The sequence below is a fragment of the Nannobrachium achirus genome, assembly GCF_963921795.1.
Source record: "Nannobrachium achirus genome assembly, chromosome: 12".
In the NCBI taxonomy this organism is placed as follows: domain Eukaryota; kingdom Metazoa; phylum Chordata; class Actinopteri; order Myctophiformes; family Myctophidae; genus Nannobrachium; species Nannobrachium achirus.
Window position 1 is genome coordinate 57,754,889 of NC_137832.1, and position 21,142 is coordinate 57,776,030.

A 21,142-nucleotide genomic window follows, 5' to 3' on the forward strand; every position below is an offset into this window, starting at 1 on the left:
GCAGTGCTTGCTTGTAGATCGGCTGGTTTCACTACTTTTGTGTGACGGCCTTGTATGATGAAGCAGGGCTTTACTTTCCCCCCTCCTTGTGTCCCTGCAGACTTGGGAAGCAAACCCCGTTTTGGCGTTTCCTCTTCCCAGTCTGTTATTGTGAAGACACACGGTAGGTTGATACATCTGAGCCTCTGTTATTTAGCGTGATAAAAGCATGATAAAAGCTATTTTCAATGTCTGTAAAGGTGGTGCTTTATAATGCAAGTGTGCATTGATATGTTTATGTCACTGCACACATGCTGATAAATTGTATTTTATTCTTTTTGTTTAGCATTGTTTTCTGAAGTTGTGAAGCTGCACTGGTCCTGACTGTGCCTATACTTCCTCATTGCCAGGTACATGTAAATGTGTTACTATTGTTACCTCGTATCAGTTTTCCTCTTCCCAGTCTGTCATTGTGAAGACACATGCATTGTTTTCTGAAGTTGTGAAGCTGCGCTGGTCCTGACTGTGCCTATATTTCCTCATTGCCAGTGACCGTCATTAAATGGCTGCTGCCAAGCTTCATCAGAGACTTGAGTGACTTTTATCATAACACAAGGCACGCAGACAGAGTACACATCGCTACATACCGGTATACTTGCTTTGCATGGAATAATAAAGAACCTTTAATATGGTATATCAACTCAACTCAAGTCTGTCTTTGAGTCAAGTCTTTTCTCCAACACTTGTTTCTGCATTAAATATCTGAGTGGGCCTACTTACTCCAGCACTGATGGACTGCCCCAGCTCTTATAAAGATAGATTGGTGCAAAATAAAGATTCATTCATAAAGAAGGCCTCCATCAAATCTGCTTTGCCTGAATATAGCTGATCTGCAAGCTTTTTTTCGCCAAACGTTTGTTGATATGGCACACTGACCATCTAGAAAATAAATAAACTGCATGTCAAAAAGGTTGCCGATCATAGCAGAGGTTGGTAGCCTATCGTATTAGGTTTGCAACAAAGGTGCTAGAAACAAAATCAGATAAATGGTAATGTGCAGGTAATGTTCCGTATAAATTGTAATAATGCTACAATTAAAGGGGGTGTAAAAAAAAGTACATGCACGTCGCACGCACGCGCGCGCGCACACACACACACACACACACACACACACACACACACACACACACACACACACACACAAACATTTTTTACAGACTCCCCAGAGCCGGAGGCTACTGTACATTGACCTTATATGCTCTGGCAGCAGCAGTATACCTAGGCTACATAATGATCATTATTATTATACGTAGGCTATCAATGTTATTGCAGATACGCTACGGGAAGTCGACTACCTATTTTCAAACCTTACAGGGACAGAAAGGTCTGTGAGGGGCCCCTCCCCTCTCTGACAGGCATTGATTTTTGAAGAATTTATTAGAAGTTTGCAATAGAAAAAAGTACAGTTTCATGACAGTACAAATCACTGGTACAAGGTCAACTAAAAGGAGATCATAGAGCGCTGAGGCTTATTTCCACAGGAATCACACTTTAAGTATCTCATATAACAATATATATATGGGTGGGTGACGTGACGTAGCGTTTTCGCTGTCCTCGGTGTCAAACATGTATAAATAAAAAATATATTTGTCAAAAACCTTCTGAATATTGTGCAGGACATTAAGCTTTATGTGAACTTACTCAAGATTAAAACATTTCATTCCTCATTTCTTCAGAATCTTCAACCAAACATGGTAAATGTCATCTGGTGTGACTGTCCCGACCTTGTTTCTCAAAGTGGGAACTTGAATAAAACTAAGAAAAAGAATTGCTAAAATTCATTTAAAAATGAATTTAGGCAAAAAAAATGTCTATTTGTGAGCCTATATCTTTTCAAAGTCCAAGCATAATGTTTTCAGTCATTTCTGATCAAAAAGATTTTGTCCCCCAAACCAAAATCATCTGGTGTGACACTAGTTTGGAAAAATTAAACAGGCAATAATTTGGACACCTACTGGGCTAGAGAGGTCCTTCTTCTGTAAGGCTATTCAGCACTCCCAGCACAACTGCAAGACAGGTGTCTGAGGTGAGTTATGATTTTAACATTTTCATGAAATGCCATCTTGTTGAAACTTTGACAAGTGTGGCACTTCTGGATGTCATCTGGTGTGACACCTTTTTCATTAATAAAGCAAAAGTTATTTGAAACTTTGGTCATAATTACATGTAAATCTAGGTTGTTTTGTTATAGCTAGCATGTTGTTAGCATGCTAATGTGTACCTGGTAGCCTCAAGGTAGTCCTAAATGCAGAAAACGTCATCTGGTGTGACACTTCGTCATCTGGTGTGACATATCTGCTTGTCACGCCAGATGACTTGATTGTCACACCAGATGATATATACTGTATTTTCCTACAGACATAACAATAAATAACAAGTCCCATGTTTCTTTTGTCCATTTAAAACATTTTAACATGTTTAAAACAACGTTTTAAACATTTTTACATAATTTAATTTAGCTTCATTCGGTGATACAGCAAATTCATCAGACAGAGCAGAAACCCCTTCACAGAAACCTAAACCTTATATTGTGGTAACACTTTTCAGTGAGTATAACATACTTGGCAAACTTGAGGACTTGCTAGTAATTACATTTTACTACTAAAAACAATCTACCTGACAAATAAATTACATTTAAATGTCTCCTCCTGAAGGTCTTCTACTCAGGTGCTGGACACAAGTGCATCTATTGGAGAGGCCCAAGCTGAGGATTCAGACACCTCCTCAGATGAATACACACAAGGACAGTTTGTCATAATCAAATATGAGGGAAAGCCATATGTGGGGCAGATTGTTACCATTAATAAGGAGGGGCTAGAGATAAACTGCATGAATCAACTTGGAAAAATGAAAAATGGTTTTGTCTGGCCAAAGGGGCGAGACTGCATTTTCTACAAAGAGCAGGAAGTTGTCTGTGGCATAGCAGAACCGCAACAGGGCAAACGGTTTGCTACCCTCACCAAATGTGACTGGCTGATGTACAATACAGTCTAAATGTCTATACCCTCACCAAATGTGACTGGCTGATGTACAATGCAGTCTAAATGTCTATTCTAATCTAATCTAATACTTTTGTACTTTCACTCACTGGACTGGACAATGAGGTAAGGTAGGACCCGAGACAAACATAGCGAAAATAGCTGATCTACAAGCTCTCAACGCATTGTGCTGCGAGAGCTTGTAGATCAGCTATTTTCGGAGTTGCACAACCCAGCACTCTTTAGCTAGTGGAGATGTGGTGTAACGACATGATTCGTAAATAAATTTGTTCAACTCAAAATGCTGTGTTCAAGTTCAGGAGACTTCGGAAAAAGTAATACACCTGAATGCTGAGTTGTTTCCAATAATTGGTGTTAATAAAATGTTGCCTTGGCTCCCAGTGTGGCTATGCACCTTATTGTCTCTTTAAGATCCTTCTGCCGTGGGCCGGCAGAAGACTTAGGTGTGCGTAGCATTCCTGTGCACATCCTCATCATCCATCTACTACTACAATTCTTTGTTATCCTATGTTAAGGCCCAACAATACTATCCTGTTCAGAAATATTAAGGCCATGTTATTTAATGTTAAAGCAATTTTACTGTTGCTGTTTTTCCTGGGTAATTGTTTAATCAATCAGTAAAGTTCAGTACTCACTAATAGGTAGGTTAAAACACAGTTTGCTTTGACACATGAAGATATGGTCATCTGGTGTGACACTAAGTCATCTGGTGTGACATTCCAAATAGTGAGAAATCATACCTTTATTAATGATGAAACCGAAAAAATGTGTATGGTTTACATAGAAAATAGTATCAGGAAGAGTCACAAATATTTGTGTAATTTTAAAGAAAGTTTTTGTCAGAATAAAATTAAAATATGTTGAAAGATCGACAACATGGGCCTCACACAGAGTGTTGATTATGAAAAAAATATACAGATTCAATTAATTTTCACAAAACTATAGTGGATCACAGGTTAGTTATGATAAAGGACTTTGATAAAGTGAGTAACTTAAGAAAGGTGTACTCCATTTTCATTTTATGAACAATTATTGTCATGTCACACCAGATGACGGTTTTAGGCACAAGTACAACAAACTGCTCAAAAAAGTCTGATTCCAATCAAATATGTAAAAACAAAATGTGTTTCCATAAAGTTGAGAGTGAGTAGAACAAAATTAAATAAGTTTTATGCCTGCTATTTAAAGTTTTTTAAAAAACATGTTTTTTGGGGCGTCACGTCACTGACCCATATATATATATATATATAGGTATAGCTGTCTTTGATGCTCCAATTGATTAGAGGGATCATTAACGAGCACAGAACGAGTTATCAACTCATTGTACAACCTCTTTGAAGTTCAAAGGGAGCTATAAAGAGGTCTGGCCGAGCTCCCCCCTCCCTTCACAGATCTTTGCAAGGTTTGAACGTCAACATAAACAGTGGAACAGAACCAAAATGCAGCCAGGGGATTTGTCTTTCTGCAGGGAAACACCCCAGCACAATAATACATTGGCTGGTGAAGGGAAATGAGTGCTAAAAAATGTATATACATAGGAGGGTCAGTCTCTGAACGAACACCAGAGACCAACCCTCCTCGCTCTACTCTTACCCCCCTACGAACACTCATGCTGGGCATAGAAGTGGAGCCGTGGAAAACGCTTCATGATTCCTATAAAAATAAATAGCAAGCAAAGGTAGCAGATCTACAAGCTTGAAACACTGCTACTTTTGATGTTGTGTGTGACACTGTGGTATGATCAAGTAGGGCGTTAGCATACAAAAATATATGCAAAAAGTTAAAATATGAGGTTTATGTCCAACAGCCACCAGCAGAGAATGTTTTTATCCAACCCATGCTGTTATCTAGAGTGAAGTGAGAGTAAAGTGCAGTAATTAGTTAATCAGTGATCCATTACATAACGTTAACTTATGTACCTTGATATGCAACTGCTGATCATTCTGATCTCTCTCCTCAGAGATGCATGGCCAACTAACGCTCGTGGCGTTTGCTACACTTCTGTGTTCCACCGCGCCGCTCGCGGACGGCGGGAAAGTCCTGGTGTACTCTGGCGAGGGAAGCCTTTGGATCAACATGAAAGTCATCATTGAAGAGCTGCACTCCAGAGGCCATGAGGTCACGGTGATAAGGCCCTCAAACAGCTGGTACATCAAGCCGGACTCCCCTCACTACGGCACCGTCACGGTCGACTTCCACGGCGGCGGGGACGAGGAGTTCCTAGAAATGGCATTGGGGAGACTGGTGAGCCTGCGGCGGGACGGTTCCTCACTCTGGGCTCGCATGGCAATGGAATGGGAATTAGTGAATCGCTTCCATGAGTACATGAAAGCCGCAGTTCAGGTGATGGAGATTATTTTTGAGGACGATGAAATGTTGAAGCGTTTACAGGATGCCAAGTATGACGTGGTTTTGACGGATCCACTGGGCCCGGGGCCAATGTTGGCCCGTCGTCTCGGTCTTCCCCTGGTCATCAACGCCAGGTGGGCTGTCCAAGGGGAGGTGCATTATCTCATCGCCCCCTGTCCCCTGTCGTATGTCCCAGTCCCAGACGCCATGCTGACGGACAAGATGACATTTCCCCAACGAATCAAAAATGCACTTTTCTACCTTCGTATGCGTATTCAATATGCATTAATGGCAGACAGCATCTACACAGCGTTCGTTCACCGTTACTTTGGCCCCGATGTCCATTATTATGAGCTCTTCCAGGAGGCGGATATCTGGCTGATGAGAAGCGACTTTTCCTTTGAATACCCTCGGCCCACGATGCCTAACGTCGTTTACATGCAAGGATTTCAGTGCAAACCCTCCGAGCCTCTCCCTCCACATCTGGAGGACTTTGTCCAGAGCTCTGGAGAACACGGGGTCATCGTGATGACTCTGGGCTCCTTTGTCGGAAAGCTTCCCGAGGACATTACGGAGGCCATCGCGGTCGCGTTCGCCCAATTGCCACAGAAGGTGATCTGGAGGCACACTGGGAAGAGACCGTCAACCCTGGGGAACAACACCTTAATCGTCGACTGGTTGCCCCAGAAGGACCTCTTGGGCCACCCCAAGACCAGAGTGTTTGTGGCCCACGGAGGCACCAACGGAGTCCAGGAGGCCATATACCATGGCGTTCCTTTGGTCGGTCTGCCTCTCCTGTTCGACCAGCTAGACAACATGAACTGGATGGAAGCAAAGGGTGTAGCCAAAGTAGTAGCAGTCGACACAATGAACAAAGACAACTTCCTGGAAGCATTGAAGGAGGTCCTTCACGAGCCCTCCTATGCAGAGAACATGCAGAAGCTGTCGAGGCTGCACAGGGACCAGCCCATGAAACCTCTGGACCGAGCCGTGTTCTGGATCGAGTTTGTCATGAGACACAAGGGAGCGCCGCACTTGAGGACGGATTCATACAAGATGTCCTGGATTCAGTACCATTCGATTGACGTTATAGCCTTCCTGCTGGCAGCTGTTTTTCTAGCAATGATTGTCTTTATTTCAGCAATTAGGTTTTTGTGGCATAAATTGTTTTGCAGGAGCAAAGTGAAAAGAGAATGATTCAAGTGCTGTAATATGTGTATAATGGAACTGCATTTGTAGAACACAACATTTGTAGTAGGTAACCTAAACCTAATTTCAAAACTTACCCCTTCTATATTGCAAACTCTTTCTCACTGTTTTTCTACTTTTCACCTTTCGGAGGCAGCAATTAACAGCAGTCTCAGCTGCACCAAGCGTGGAAGCAATTCAGGCTTTGACAATTCTCCTTAGTAGAAAGACAGAGAGAAAGAGTTAGTAATATAGAGGGGACATTTTGTACAACAAAATGTGCCTTGTGAGTTAGGATATATTTTATAATGTAACTTAAGGCCATAGCTATTCCTTGGCTTCTAAATTGTTTGAAATGTAAAAGTGTCCTGTAAGTCCATATGGGCTGGACTTCCTTGGAAGCATGACAGTTTAATAAAGAAAGATTGTAGTCGTCGTCGTCATCATCATCATCATCATCATGAGGCATGCTTCCTAAGCCCTTTAGGGCGAGGTCGCATATGTCACCCTGAGGTCGCAAGTCACCCTGAGGTGTCTTACTAGTGGATATTAATACTTGTAATATCATTGTGTACTCATAAAATATGAAATTGTGATATAATTCAACATGGGGCTCTGGCTATGGTGACTATGGCAGGAAGGTAAGCAGCCCATGCTGCAAGCTCCAGCCTATTGCAGCCTGCAGATACAGTACGCATACCATTTGGCTCTCAAGGAACAAAGATAAGGCTATTTACGGGAAAGGTTGGTGGGAGCCCCAGACCTGGCATGAAGCAGGCCTTTTTGGCATCGACATTCGCGCGCACATACTGTGTGTTACCTTTGAGCTTACAGATTTACAGATATGTTGACATAATGTTTGCCAAGACACACAGGAACAGAACTATAAATACAGGCGCTGCGTCGCTCTGGACATTTAGCTAACACTGTTGGTTATGTACCGCGGTAGTTTATGTAACAGATAATGTGATTCCACTTGCAATAGCTGTATTACGGTAGTTTGCCTGAGACCGCCCCAAACCCCGTTTCCTCTTCCCAGTCTGTTATTGTGAAGACACACGGTAGGTTGATACATCTGAGTCTCGGTTATGTAGCGTGATAAAAGCATGATTAAAGCTATTTTCAATGTCGGTAAAGGTGGTGCTTTATAATGCAATTGTGCATTGATATGTTTATGTCACTGCATGCACACACGCTGATAAATTGTATTTTATTCTTTTTGTTTAGCATTGTTTTATGAAGTTGTGAAGCTGCGCTGGTCCTGACTGTGCCTATATTTCCTCATTGCCAGGTACATGTAAATGTGTTACTATTGTTACCTCGTATCAGTTTTCCTCTTTCCAGTGGGACCGTACCTATGTTCCCAAGGTTCTATGTTCCCAGGGTTCTATATTCCCCATTTACCACCTAATCCTAACCCTAACCTAAACCTAACCCTAACCCTAACCCTACCCTAACCCTAACCCTAACCCTAACCCTTACCCTAACCCTAACCCTAACCCTACCCCTAACCCTACCCCTAACCCTAACCCTAACCCTAAACCTAACCTGGAAACATAGAACCTTGGGAACATAGGGAGGACCCCTTTCCAGTCTGTTATTGTGAAGACATGCATTGTTTTCTGAAGTTGTGAAGCTGTGCTGGTCCTGACTGTGCCTATATTTCCTCATTGCCAGTGACCGTCATTAAATGGCTGCTGCCAAGCTTCATCAGAGACTTGAGTGACTTTTATCATAACACAAGGCACGCAGACAGAGTACACATCGCTACCTACCGGTATACTTGCTTTGCATGGCATAATAAAGAACCTTTAATATATCAACTCTTCAAGTCTGTCTTTGAGTCAAGTCTTTTCTCCAACACTTGTTTCTGCATTAAATATCTGAGTGGGCCTACTTACTCCAGCACTGATGGACTGCCCCAGCTCTTATAAAGATAGATTGGTGCAAAATAAAGAATCATTCATAAAGAAGGCCTCTATACTACTGTCGGTCAAATCTGTTTTGCCTGAATATAGCTGATCTGCAAGCTTGTGAGCTTGTTGTAAATCAGCTATTTTCACCAAACGTTTGTTGATATGGCACACTGACCATCTAGAAAATAAATAAACTGCATGTCAAAAAGGTTGCCGATCATAGCAGAGGGTGGTAGCCTACTGTAGTAGGTTTGCAACAAAGGTGCTAGAAACCAAATCAGATAAATGGTAATGTGCAGGTAATGTTCCGTATAAATTGTAATGGTACAATTAAAGGGGGTGTAAAAAAGTACACACACACACACACACACACACACACACACACACACACACACACACACACACACACACACACACACACACACACACATTTTTTACAGACACCCCAGAGCCGGAGGCTAGTGTACGACCTTATATGCTCTGGCAGCAGCAGGATACGTAGGCTACATAATGATCATCATTATACGTATGTTATCAATGTTACTTCAGATACACTACGGGAAGTCGACTAATTCAAACCTTGCAGGGACAGCAAAGTCTGTGAGGGGCCCCCTCCCCTCTCTGACAGGCATTGATTTTTGAAGTTTGCAATAGAAAAAAGAACAGTTTCATGACAGTACAAATCACTGGTACAAGGTCAACTAAAAGGAGATCATAGAAAGCTGAGGCTTATTTCCACAGGAATCACACTTTAAGTATCTCATATAACAAATCAATATATAGATATATATATACAATATAGCATCAAACAGGTATAGCTGTCTTTGATGCTCCAATTGATTAGAGGGATCATTAACGAGCACAGAACGAGTTATCAACTCATTGTACAACCCCTTTGAAGTTCAAAGGGAGCTATGAAGAGGTCTGGCCGAGCTCCCCCCTCCCTTCACAGATCTTTGCAAGGTTTGAACGTCAACATAAACAGTGGAACAGAACCAAAATGCAGCCAGGGGATTTGTCTTTCTGCAAGGAAACACCCCAGCACAATAATACATTGGCTGGTGAAGGGAAATGAGTGCTAAAAATGTATATACATATTTATTCAAAATAGTATTAAAATTACCTATAGCGTACCTTTAACTAATGGTGAGGAGTGTCTGTCTCTGAACGAACATCAGAGACCGACCCTCCTCGCTCTACTCTTACCCCCCTACGAACACTCATCCTGGGCATAGAAATGGAGGCGAGGAAAACGCTTCATGATTCCTATAAAAAGAAATAGCAAAGGTAGCAGATCTACAAGCTTGAAACACTGCTACTTTTGATGTTGTGTGTGACGCTGTGGTATGATCAAGTAGGGCGTTAGCATACAAAAATATATGCAAAAAGTTAAAATATGAGGTTTATGTCCAACAGCAGAGATTGTTTTTATCCAACCCATGCTGTTATCTAGTGTGAAGTGAGAGTAAAGTGCAGTAATTAGTTAATCAGTGATCCATTACAAAACGTTAACTTATGTACCTTGATATGCAACTGCTGATCATTCTGATCTCTCTCCTCAGAGATGCATGGCCAACTAACGCTCGTGGCGTTTGCTACACTTCTGTGTTCCACCGCGCCGCTCGCGGACGGCGGGAAAGTCCTGGTGTACTCTGGCGAGGGAAGCCTTTGGATAAACATGAAAGTCATCATTGAAGAGCTGCACTCCAGAGGCCACGAGGTCACGGTGATAAGGCCCTCAAACAGCTGGTACATCAAGCCGGACTCCCCTCACTACGGCACCGTCACGGTCGACTTCCATGGCGTTGGGTGCGAGGAGTTCATAGAAATGGCATTGGGGAGACTGGTGAGCCTGCTGCGGGACGGTTCCTCAGTTTGGGCTCGCATGGCAATGGAATGGGAATTTGTGAAAACCTCCCGTGAGATGATGAACGCCACAGTTCAGATGATGGAGATTATTTTTGAGGACAGTGAAATGATGAAGCGTTTACAAGATGCCAAGTATGACGTGGTTTTGACAGATCCGGTGGGCACAGGGCCGATTTTAGCTCATCGTCTCGGGCTTCCTCTGGTCATCAACGCCAGGTGGGCTGTCCAATTGGAGGCACATTATCTCATCGCCCCCTGTCCTATGTCCCAGTCCCAGACGCCATGCTGACGGACAAGATGACATTTCCCCAACGAATCAAAAACGCACTTTTCTACCTTCTTATGCATATTCAATATGCATACATTACAGACAGCATCTACACATCATTCATTCACCGTTATTTCGGCCCTGACGTCACTTTTAATGAGCTCTTCCAGGCGGCGGATATCTGGCTGATGAGAAGCGACTTTTCCTTTGAATACCCTCGGCCCACGATGCCTAACGTCGTTTACATGCAAGGTTTTCAGTGCAAACCCTCTGGGCCTCTCCCTCCACATCTGGAAGACTTTGTCCAGAGCTCCGGAGAACACGGGGTCATCGTGATGACTCTCGGCTCCTTCGTCGGAAAGCTTCCCGAGGACATTACGGAGGCCATTGCGGCGGCGTTCGCCCAATTGCCACAGAAGGTGATTTGGAGGCACACCGGGAAGAGACCATCGACCCTGGGGAACAACACCTTAATCGTCGACTGGTTGCCCCAGAAGGACCTCTTGGGCCACCCCAAGACCAGAGTGTTCGTGGCCCACGGAGGCACCAACGGAGTCCAGGAGGCCATATACCATGGCGTTCCCTTGGTCGGTCTGCCTATCTTTTTCGACCAGCAAGACAACATGAACCGGATGGAAGCAAAGGGCGTAGCCAAAGTACTCGATGTTGGCACAATGAACACAGACAACTTTCTGGAAGCATTGAAGGAGGTCCTTCACGAGCCCTCCTATGCAGAGAACATGCAGAAGCTGTCGAAGCTGCACAGGGACCAGCCCATGAAACCTCTGGACCGAGCCTTGTTCTGGATCGAGTTTGTCATGAGACACAAGGGAGCGCCGCACTTGAGGACGGATTCATACAAGATGTCCTGGATTCAGTACCATTCGATTGACGTTATAGCCTCCCTGCTGGCAGCTGTTTTTCTAGCAATGATTGTCTTTATTTCAGCGATGAGGTTTTTGTGGCATAAATTGTTTTGCAGGAGCAAAGTGAAAAGAGAATGATTCAAGTGTTGTAATATGTGTATAATGGAACTGCATTTGTAGAACACAACATTTGTAGTAAGTTTGTAAACGTACAACGTAACATTTGTAAACGTAATTGCACAACTTAGTAGATAGAGGGGACATTTTGTACTACAAAATGTGCCCTGTGAATAGCCATAGCTATTCCTTGGCTTCTAAATTGTTTGAAATGTAAAAGTGTCCTGTAAGTCCATATGGGCTGGACTTCCTTGGAAGCATGACAGTTTAATAAAGAAAGATTGTAGTCGTCATCATCATCATCATGACTGAGGCATGCTTCCAAAGTGTGTTTTAGTTATATGGAAAAGAAGACAGCAGGTGGCAGTGTTGTACCAATAAAGGTGTTATCAAGAAGTTAATAGTATCATTCTTTGTCACTTGTAATTTGAGGACGGGAACTGTTTCAGTTTTGAGTTTGGGTATTCCTACACCTCTACAACAGTGGTTCTCAACCTTTGGGTGGGGACCCTCAGGGGGGACCCACAGGATTCCCCCCAGATGATGGGATTTTCTCACTGAAGCAGGAAACCTTTAGAGAAATGAGACGTTTGCCCAGGACCCAAACTAGTGAAAACAGCAGATCTACAAGCTCTACAAGATCTACAAGCTCACAATACAGCGTAGATCGGCTATTTTCACTAGTCAAACATTTGTTTTCTAATTTATGGAACTTCTTCGATTTTTCATTTATTGTTAAAATTACATTAGCCTACTTATTACATTTTTTTAAAATTATTATTCATGAAAATCTTAGCTTTTTGGGGATTTCTTTTTTATGTATTGAAATAATAATAATTAAAAACAATGCAGGAAATCAAAAATTAGGGGATCCGTGGGAAACAGTGTTATACAGGATATCTGCATTCTGCACATTTCAAAAGTGCTATTTTAAGGACTTTTAAGATCTTTTTAATACCTCTAAAATAAAAGAAATAGTACGAAATAATATCATTACTGCATCACAAGTAATCAACAAATTATACTATAACAACTGGTCAAACATTGGCCAAACTTTCAAATAATATACAGTAAGATAGAGGCAAACATTTTATCTCTCGTAGTCAAACCAAATTTAACAACTGAACTCCTGCAATTCCAAGTGCTTGTCAGAGTGGGGGTCCCCAGTTCAAATGTGATTATTTTGGGGGGGGTCACAGCCTGAAAAGATTTTGAACCATTGCTCTAAGACATACATGGGCAACTGGCGGCCTGGGGGCCACATGCGCCCCCCATCTTCACTTAATGCGGCCCGCAGGTTAATGACCTAGCCTGATACTTCAGTCCGCACATCACCACCCCCTGTTGGTGGGTGGTGTGTTGAGTCTGACGCTAGCAGTCAGGCAAGGGATCTCCATATATGGGCATAAAAGGGATTATGTTAGGGATCTCCATATATGGGCATAAAAGGGATTCTGTTAGGGATCTCCATATATGGGCATAAAAGGGATTCTGTTAGGGATCTCCATATATGGGCATAAAAGGGATTCTGTTAGGGATCTCCATATATGGGCATAAAAGGGATTCTGTTAGCTGTTAGTGATCTCCATATATGGGCATAAAAGGGATGCTGTTAGGGATCTCCATATATGGGCATAAAAGGGATTCTGTTAGGGATCTCCATATATGGGCATGAAAGGGATTCTGTTAGGGATCTCCATATATGGGCATAAAAGGGATTGTATCCCAGATGATGCCCTGTTAGGAGATCCACACTAACAGAATCCATATATGGTCCTGACAGCTGCTATAAGCCAACCCTGGCGATAAGGTCTGAGTCGAAGAAATGCTTCTTTCCGGCAAGAATTGCCCCTTTATACTGTAGGGCTTGTTTGTGTATTGTATGACATCACGCCACATCATCGGCTGAGGACTGTGTGATGTCATCATATCTCCATATATGGAGACATAAGTTGCTCATGCCCAAATATGGGCTGGTGAGGTCAGACTTAGTGTGATGCGTAGGTTATCTCCATATATGGAGATTCAACTTCAATGAGTAACCATGGCAAACTGTCAACTGCCCGTATGTCTTGATAATTGGTAAAACAAACGTTTGGCCTATTTGTGGAGATAAGCGACCAACGGTCGCTTATCTCCCGATTAGGGAGTCTTACTGGTAGTATTTGTTGCGACCGTCAGGGAGCAGTTTACTATGAAAACCTCCACCGGCCGCCCGTCCGTCCGTCCGTCACACGTCACACCTTTGCCCTGCTCATATCTCCGCATCATTATGACATCACACCACATGTGTACACAAACCTTTGTGTACGTTGCTGTGGCAACAGTCTGTTGTTGCTGGTTTGTTAGTGTACGTTAGCAACCACCTTAGCAACCATGGTTTTACCCTAGCAACCAACTGTTTACCCTAGCAACCAACTGTTTACCATAGCAACCATGTTTTTTTTACCCTAGCAACCAACTGTTTACCATAGCAACCAGATACGCAGAGCAGGGATCTCCATATATGGGCATAAACAGGTGACATCACACTGATGTCAGATACTCAGAGCAGGGATTTCTCCATAATATATGGGCATAAAAGGGATTCTGTTAGGGATCTCCATATATGGGCATAAAAGGGATTCTGTTAGGGATCTCCATATATGGGCATACAAGGGATTCTGTTAGGGATCTCCATATATGGGCATAAAAGGGATTCTGTTAGGGATCTCCATATATGGGCATAAAAGGGATTCTGTTAGGGATCTCCATATATGGGCATAAAAGGGATTCTGTTAGGGATCTCCATATATGGGCATAAAAGGGATTCTGTTAGGGATCTCCATATATGGGCATAAAAGGGATTCTGTTAGCTGTTAGTGATCTCCATATATGGGCATAAAAGGGATGCTGTTAGGGATCTCCATATATGGGCATAAAAGGGATTCTGTTAGGGATCTCCATATATGGGCATGAAAGGGATTCTGTTAGGGATCTCCATATATGGGCATAAAAGGGATTGTATCCCAGATGATGCCCTGTTAGGAGATCCACACTAACAGAATCCATATATGGTCCTACCGACAGCTGCTATAAGCCAACCCTGGCGATAAGGTCTGAGTCGAAGAAATGCTTCTTTCCTGGCACGAATTGCCCCTTTATACTGTAGGGCTTGTTTGTGTATTGTATGACATCACGCCACATCATCGGCTGAGGACTGTGTGATGTCATCATATCTCCATATATGGAGACATAAGTTGCTCATGCCCAAATATGGGCTGGTGAGGTCAGACTTAGTGTGATGCGTAGGTTATCTCCATATATGGAGATTCAACTTCAATGAGTAACCATGGCAAACTGTCAACTGCCCGTATGTCTTGATAATTGGTAAAACAAACTTTTGGCCGATTAGGGAGTCTTACTGGTATTAAAGTTCATAAAGTTAACATGAATATAACTAATAAATAAATGGATTCGAAATTGAATAAAGATGTTACATTTCAGGATTCCAATTACATTTAACAAAACAATATTCAGCATTTCAATTTAAAAGAAGCAAATATAGCTCAAAACGTGTCGCACTGCGACGCGTTTTGAGCTTGTAGATCGGCTATATTTGCTTTTGTATGTCAAAGTAGGACGTAACAATATGCAATGTGGCCCTCTGGAATGAAGGTGGAAATATAGTGGCCCTCGCCATCATCAAAGTTGCCCACCCCTGCTCTAAGATAACTGAAGGATCTGTAAAAACACAATCCAGCATGTACAGCATCATCACCATCACATGTTGTAGTGTATAGGCCTACCACACTACATGTAGGCTACATTGACCATAAGCCCTGGCAGCAGTAGTATACGTAGCCTACATTATGATTATTATTACAAATGTCTATTATTATTATTTCAGATATGCCACTGGAAAGTCCAAAGTCGACTCCCTGGCTCTCTCACTGCACTCTCTCCTCGAGAGAATGCAAATTCTCCTTTGGTAGCAATGTTTCCAGATTTGTAAGACAGGATACAGCCATACACACATACAAATAGGCCTATTAAAATACAATACAACATACATATATTTTTTCTGTGTGAATCCATCTTGTTTCAGGGACGCGTCGCCACACGTCGTGAGTTTGTAGATCTGCTATTTTGAAGTAGATCTGGTCGACTATAGGCAACATGAGCACTTCAAACCTATCTAGTGAGCTCACAACTCATTTTAACAACACATATCTGGAACAGGGGTGCCTCCCTCAAATTTTAATTTCTGTCAAATACACTTTAATTTGGGAGTCCTTGACATGAAAATGTTTGAGAAAAATGTGGAAGCACACCCAAATAAGGAACTACAGGTACACTTTAGAAACAATCCCACAAAAACCCACAACTACCAACATTTACAAGCAACAGAGGCCGCTTATAATGATCAGACATGGCAACACTGGTATAAAGAGGTGGGAACCAGGAAGCAGTGAGTGTATGTCACCGAAAGTCAAGAACATTCCACTGGGCTGTGGAATAAAATTGTTGGGTGAGTTTGCATTCACTTTGTTTGGGTAATTCAATGTATGCCTACCTTATTGTTTCCATCATTTCCCATTTCTATAGTATTTTGTAAATCCCATATGGTTTTCTAAATCTAGCATGTTTGATAAGGAGGGAGGGGAAAAGGATTTATTCCAGCATTACAACATTAGGAGATTTAGGACTACTGACTGTTGGGGGGTGTTCTATTCGAGAAAGATGGCTGGATGGAAATAAAGTCAAGTACTAGTCTGTTTGCCCTGCAGGGGCAACCACACTAAATATGTAGATAAGAGGTTTATGCCCGAAAACGGCTATATAGTTTTTATCCCACTCATGCTGTTATTATCTACTGTGAAGTAAGAGTAAAGTACAGTTTCCGTTAATCAGTGATCCATTGCAAAAGGTTGACTTCTGTGCCTTGATATTATACAACCGCTCATCATTCTCATCATCTCTCCTCAGTGATGCATGGCCAACTTACGCTAGTGGCGTTTGCTACACTTCTGTGTTCCACTGCGCCGCTCGCGGACGGTGGGAAAGTCCTGGTGTACTCTGGCGAGGGAAGCCTTTGGATCAACATGAAAGTCATCATTGAAGAGCTGCACTCCAGAGGCCACCAGGTCACGGTGATAAGGCCCTCAAACAGCTGGTACATCAAGCCGGACTCCCCTCACTATGACACCGTCACGGTCGACTTCCACGGCGGCGGGGACGAGGAGTTCTTCGGAACGGTCGTGGGGAGGATGGTGAGCCTGCGGCGGGACGGTTCCTCAGTTTGGGCTCGCATGGCAATGGAATGGGAATTTGTGAAAACCTTCCGTGAGATGATGAACGCCACAGTTCAGACGATGGAGATTATTTTTGAGGACAGTGAAATGATGAAGCGTTTACAAGATGCCAAGTATGACGTGGTTTTGACAGATCCGGTGGGCACAGGGCCGATTTTAGCTCATCGTCTCGGGCTTCCTCTGGTCATCAACGCTAGGTGGACTGTCCAAGGGGAGGCGCATTATCTCATCGCCCCCTGTCCCCTGTCGTATGTCCCAGTCCCAGACGCCATGCTGACGGACAAGATGACATTTCCCCAACGAATCAAAAACGCACTTTTCTACCTTCTTATGCGTATTCAATATGCATACATCGCAGACAGCATCTACACAGCGTTCGTTCACCGCTACTTCGGCCCTGACGTCCATTTTAATGAGCTCTTCCAGGCGGCGGATATCTGGCTGATGAGAAGCGACTTTACCTTTGAATACCCTCGGCCCACGATGCCTAACGTCTTTTACATGCAAGGTTTTCAGTGCAAACCCTCTGGACCTCTCCCTCCACATCTGGAGGACTTTGTCCAGAGCTCCGGAGAACACGGGGTCATCGTGATGACTCTGGGCTCCTTCATCGGAAAGCTTCCTGAGGACATTACGGAGGCCATTGCAGCGGCGTTTGCCCGATTGCCGCAGAAGGTGATCTGGAGGCACACCGGGAAGAGACCATCGACCCTGGGGAACAACACCTTACTCGTCGACTGGTTGCCCCAGAAGGACCTCTTGGGCCACCCCAAGACCAGAGTGTTTGTGGCCCACGGAGGCACCAACGGAGTCCAGGAGGCCATATACCATGGCGTTCCTTTGGTCGGTCTGCCTCTTCTGGGTGACCAGGGAGACAACCTGAACCGGATGGAAGCAAAGGGCGTAGCCAAAGTACTCGATGTTGGCACAATGAACACAGACAATTTCCTAGAAGCGTTGAATGAGGTCCTTCACGAGCCCTCCTATGCAGAGAACATGCGGACGCTGTCGAGGCTGCACAGGGACCAGCCCTTGGAACCTCTGGACCGAGCCGTGTTCTGGATCGAGTTTGTCATGAGACACAAGGGAGCACCACACTTAAGGACGGATTCATACAAGATGTCCACGATTCAGTACCATTCGATTGATGTTATAGCCTTCCTGCTGGCAGCTGTTTTTCTAGCAATGATTGTCTTTATTTCAGCGATGAGGTTTTTGTGGCATAAATTGTTTTGCAGGAGCAAAGTGAAAAGAGAATGATTCAAGTGTTGTAAAATGTGTATAATGGAATAACTAACTACATTTGTAAAAGACTACATTTGCAGTAACCCAGACATCCCAACTTGGAGATTTTCATTCCCGAGAGGTTTGGGCAAGAGGTTCAGGCTTTAAAAAGTTAAAAACGGTTTTGCACGGTGGCAGTAGCATTTTAGGCTTAATATAATAGGCTTAATATAAGGCATGAATGTAAGGCACCTACTGTATTTGGGAAAAAGTTCGGTCAGCCTGCCAGCCTGCCTGCTGTACACGCCGTCGTGTATCTGTTCTTATTAAGCGAGACGATCAGTCATCACAAGAAACCTTTCTGTTTACTGTTATCAGCTGATTATCCTTCGCGCTTGAGAGACCAGTCTCTGCATCTGAGACCAGTGGTTGGTCACACAGCAGGTTTTGATATTTCTTAGTAGAAAGACAGAGAATGTACAACAAAATGTGCCTTGTGAATTATGTATTTTATAATGTAAGGCCATAGCTATTCCTTGGCTTCTAAATTGCTTGAAATGTAAAAGTGTCCTGTAAGTCCATATGGGCTGGGCTTGAGAAACAGCCGCTGACAGCTCGTCGACGGTGCTTGCAGTCCTTGGAAGCATGACAGTTTAATAAAGAAAAATCATCATCGTCATCATCATCATCATCATCATCATCATCATCATCATCATCATCATCACCATCATCATCATCATCATCGTGAGGCATGCTTCCAAAGTGTTTAATAAATCTGTTATCAAGCAATTAATAGTTTTTCTATTTCAATTGTATTTTGAGGACAGGAACTGTTTCAGTTTTGAATTTGGGGATTCCAACTCCACAACAGTGGTCCTCAACCTGTCCCCACAGGATTCCCCCCAGATGACTAGTTTAATGTGCAATCTGCACATTTCTAGAGTGACAATGTACAGACTATTAAGAGCTTTTAAATATGTCTAACATAAAATAAATACAAAATCAGATCATTACTGGGTCACAACTCACAACTTAAGTAATCAACAAATTGTACTAGGCCTATAAAAGCTGGTCAAACATTGTCCAAATTGTCAATAATAATATAAGAAAGTGCCAAACATATCTGTGGTACAGAGAGAAGCCGAATTTAACACCGTAACTCCTGCAATACAATCCAGCCTGCCCTGTACACCATCAAATGGCATATGTTGTCGTCTAGGCCTACCACAGCACAACATGTAAATTGAACATAGCAGCCTAGTACGTAGGCTACATTATGATTATTATTATGTAGGCTTTCATTATTATTTCAGATATGCCACCGTGACTTTGGACATCCATGTCATTGCCACGGGATGTCAAAGACTCCCTATACTGGCTCCCTCCCTGCACTCTCTCCTTTGGGAACATTGTTGCCATGATTTGTGGGACACAACAGTGTACATATTAAAATACAATACAACATACAGTTGTAGTGCATGAATCCATCTTGTTTCAAAGAAGTGTTGCCACACGTTGTGAGCTTGTAGATCTGCTATTTTGAGGAATTGTGGAAAAAAAAGATATTTCAAAATGGGGGTCCGTCGGTCCGCGGTCAAATGTATTAATTTGGGGTTCCTTGACATGAAATATTTCAGAACCCCTGTTTCCGTTGCCCCTTTTGGTCCCCACTGAATTATTCAGGGTTTTTCTGCCCCTGCCAACTGCTCCTGTGGAACAGCCCTTGCAACATAGAAGGCTATGATGCATTGGCAGCTGCCAAGTGTAAACTGTATGGATTGAAGCAGGGAGCTGTTGATAAAGAGAAAGGAGGCTCCTATAAAAGATCTCAAAACTTTTCATGTCAAGGACCCCCAAATATATTTGTCCACAGACCCTCATCTGAAAATATTTTGTGCTAAACATCAAGATTGTTTCAACTGTTTTGACATTTTTCAAATATTTTCAAATATAACAGTATGGCAACTGGCAAGAAGCGATGCGCTGTGAGTTTGTATCTCTGTTATTTTATAACAGCCAACGTATATTGTGACACTGTATTAACACATTTTGCTGGGGACCCCCTGGTATATTTGTTATCAAAGATCCCTTTCTGAACATTTGGACCTGTCCAAAACCTGTCACTATAACTCTTGAGGTGTGCACCGGCATTCTTTTAAAACCTTTACTCAAGTAACATTTTGAATACAGGCCGTTTACTAGTTGTAACAGAGTATTTCTACATTGTAGTATTGCTAAATTTACTTAAGTAAAAAGTACAGCACTGTGCAAGACTATGAACTCCATGAACGGCCCCTTTGTCACACTATTATTACAAAAGAAACAGTGTTGCAGGAGTTTGCGAGACAAAAAACAACCAGGTCTATGAAAACAAGCCCAAAAGAAGCGACTGTAGGCCACATGTGCACTTTGTCATCTATTTGAAACTAGACGATCTATAGTACAAGCTCACAACTCGTGATTGGTTGTGAGCTTGTAGATTAGCAATTTAAAAATAAAATCTTGAGGGATAGAAAGTGTAAAATATGAAATATCTTTGAAACATTTTAGCAACACTAATCTGGTACGTGGTCCCTCGCTCAATTTATAATTTTAGATGGGGGTCCGTGGATTAATTTGGGGTTCCTTGACATGGAAATATTTGAGAAAGATTTGGAAGCACACCCATGGCAATGGGTGTGCCACTGGTATAAATAGGTGGGTCACTGAAAGTCAAGCACACTGTTTATGGGCTACAAGCTCGAAGCACTGCTACTTTTTATGCTTATGTGTGACACTGTGGTATGATCAAGTAGGGCGTTAATATACAGGGGAAAAAATTAGCAAAAAGTTAAAATATGGAGATAAGAGGTTTACGCCCCACAGCGGCGATATAGTTGTTATCCCACCCATGCTGTTATCTACTGAAGTGAGAGTAAAGTACAGTGTTATTTAATCAGTGATCCATTGCAAAAGGTTTTCTGCCTTGAAGTTATGCAACCGCTCATCATTCTCATCACCTCTCTCCTCAGAG

General features: G+C 42.8%; 2 protein-coding genes and 1 pseudogene across 4 annotated transcripts; all 3 read left to right on the top strand.

Moving 5' to 3' along the window:
* Window positions 1-246: 246 nt before the first annotated feature.
* LOC308296116 (UDP-glucuronosyltransferase 2C1-like) lies at window positions 247-8,406 on the top strand. Of its 2 annotated transcripts, XR_013962601.1 has the most exons (3): window positions 247-389; window positions 4,999-7,636; window positions 7,803-8,406. XR_013962601.1 is itself a non-coding variant. In XM_080739248.1 (2 exons), exon 2 carries the CDS (start codon window positions 5,001-5,003, stop codon window positions 6,582-6,584), a length of 1,584 nt encoding a protein of 527 aa, XP_080595374.1. In that variant the 5' UTR covers window positions 247-389; window positions 4,999-5,000; the 3' UTR covers window positions 6,585-8,406. The 2 variants fall into 2 exon arrangements, 1 of the variants encoding a protein (XP_080595374.1); XM_080739248.1 differs by having other exon boundaries at window positions 4,999-8,406.
* LOC308296117 (UDP-glucuronosyltransferase 2C1-like) lies at window positions 7,802-11,897 on the top strand (annotated as a pseudogene). Its single transcript, XR_013963367.1, has 2 exons — window positions 7,802-7,866; window positions 10,054-11,897. The product of XR_013963367.1 is annotated as a UDP-glucuronosyltransferase 2C1-like (transcript).
* A 4,192-nt stretch (window positions 11,898-16,089) lies between these two features.
* Window positions 16,090-18,647, top strand: LOC308296324 (UDP-glucuronosyltransferase 2C1-like). The gene is made up of 2 exons (XM_080739557.1): window positions 16,090-16,121; window positions 16,580-18,647. Exon 2 carries the CDS (start codon window positions 16,582-16,584, stop codon window positions 18,163-18,165), a length of 1,584 nt encoding a protein of 527 aa, XP_080595683.1. The 5' UTR covers window positions 16,090-16,121; window positions 16,580-16,581; the 3' UTR covers window positions 18,166-18,647.
* The last annotated feature ends 2,495 nt before the right edge of the window (window positions 18,648-21,142 follow it).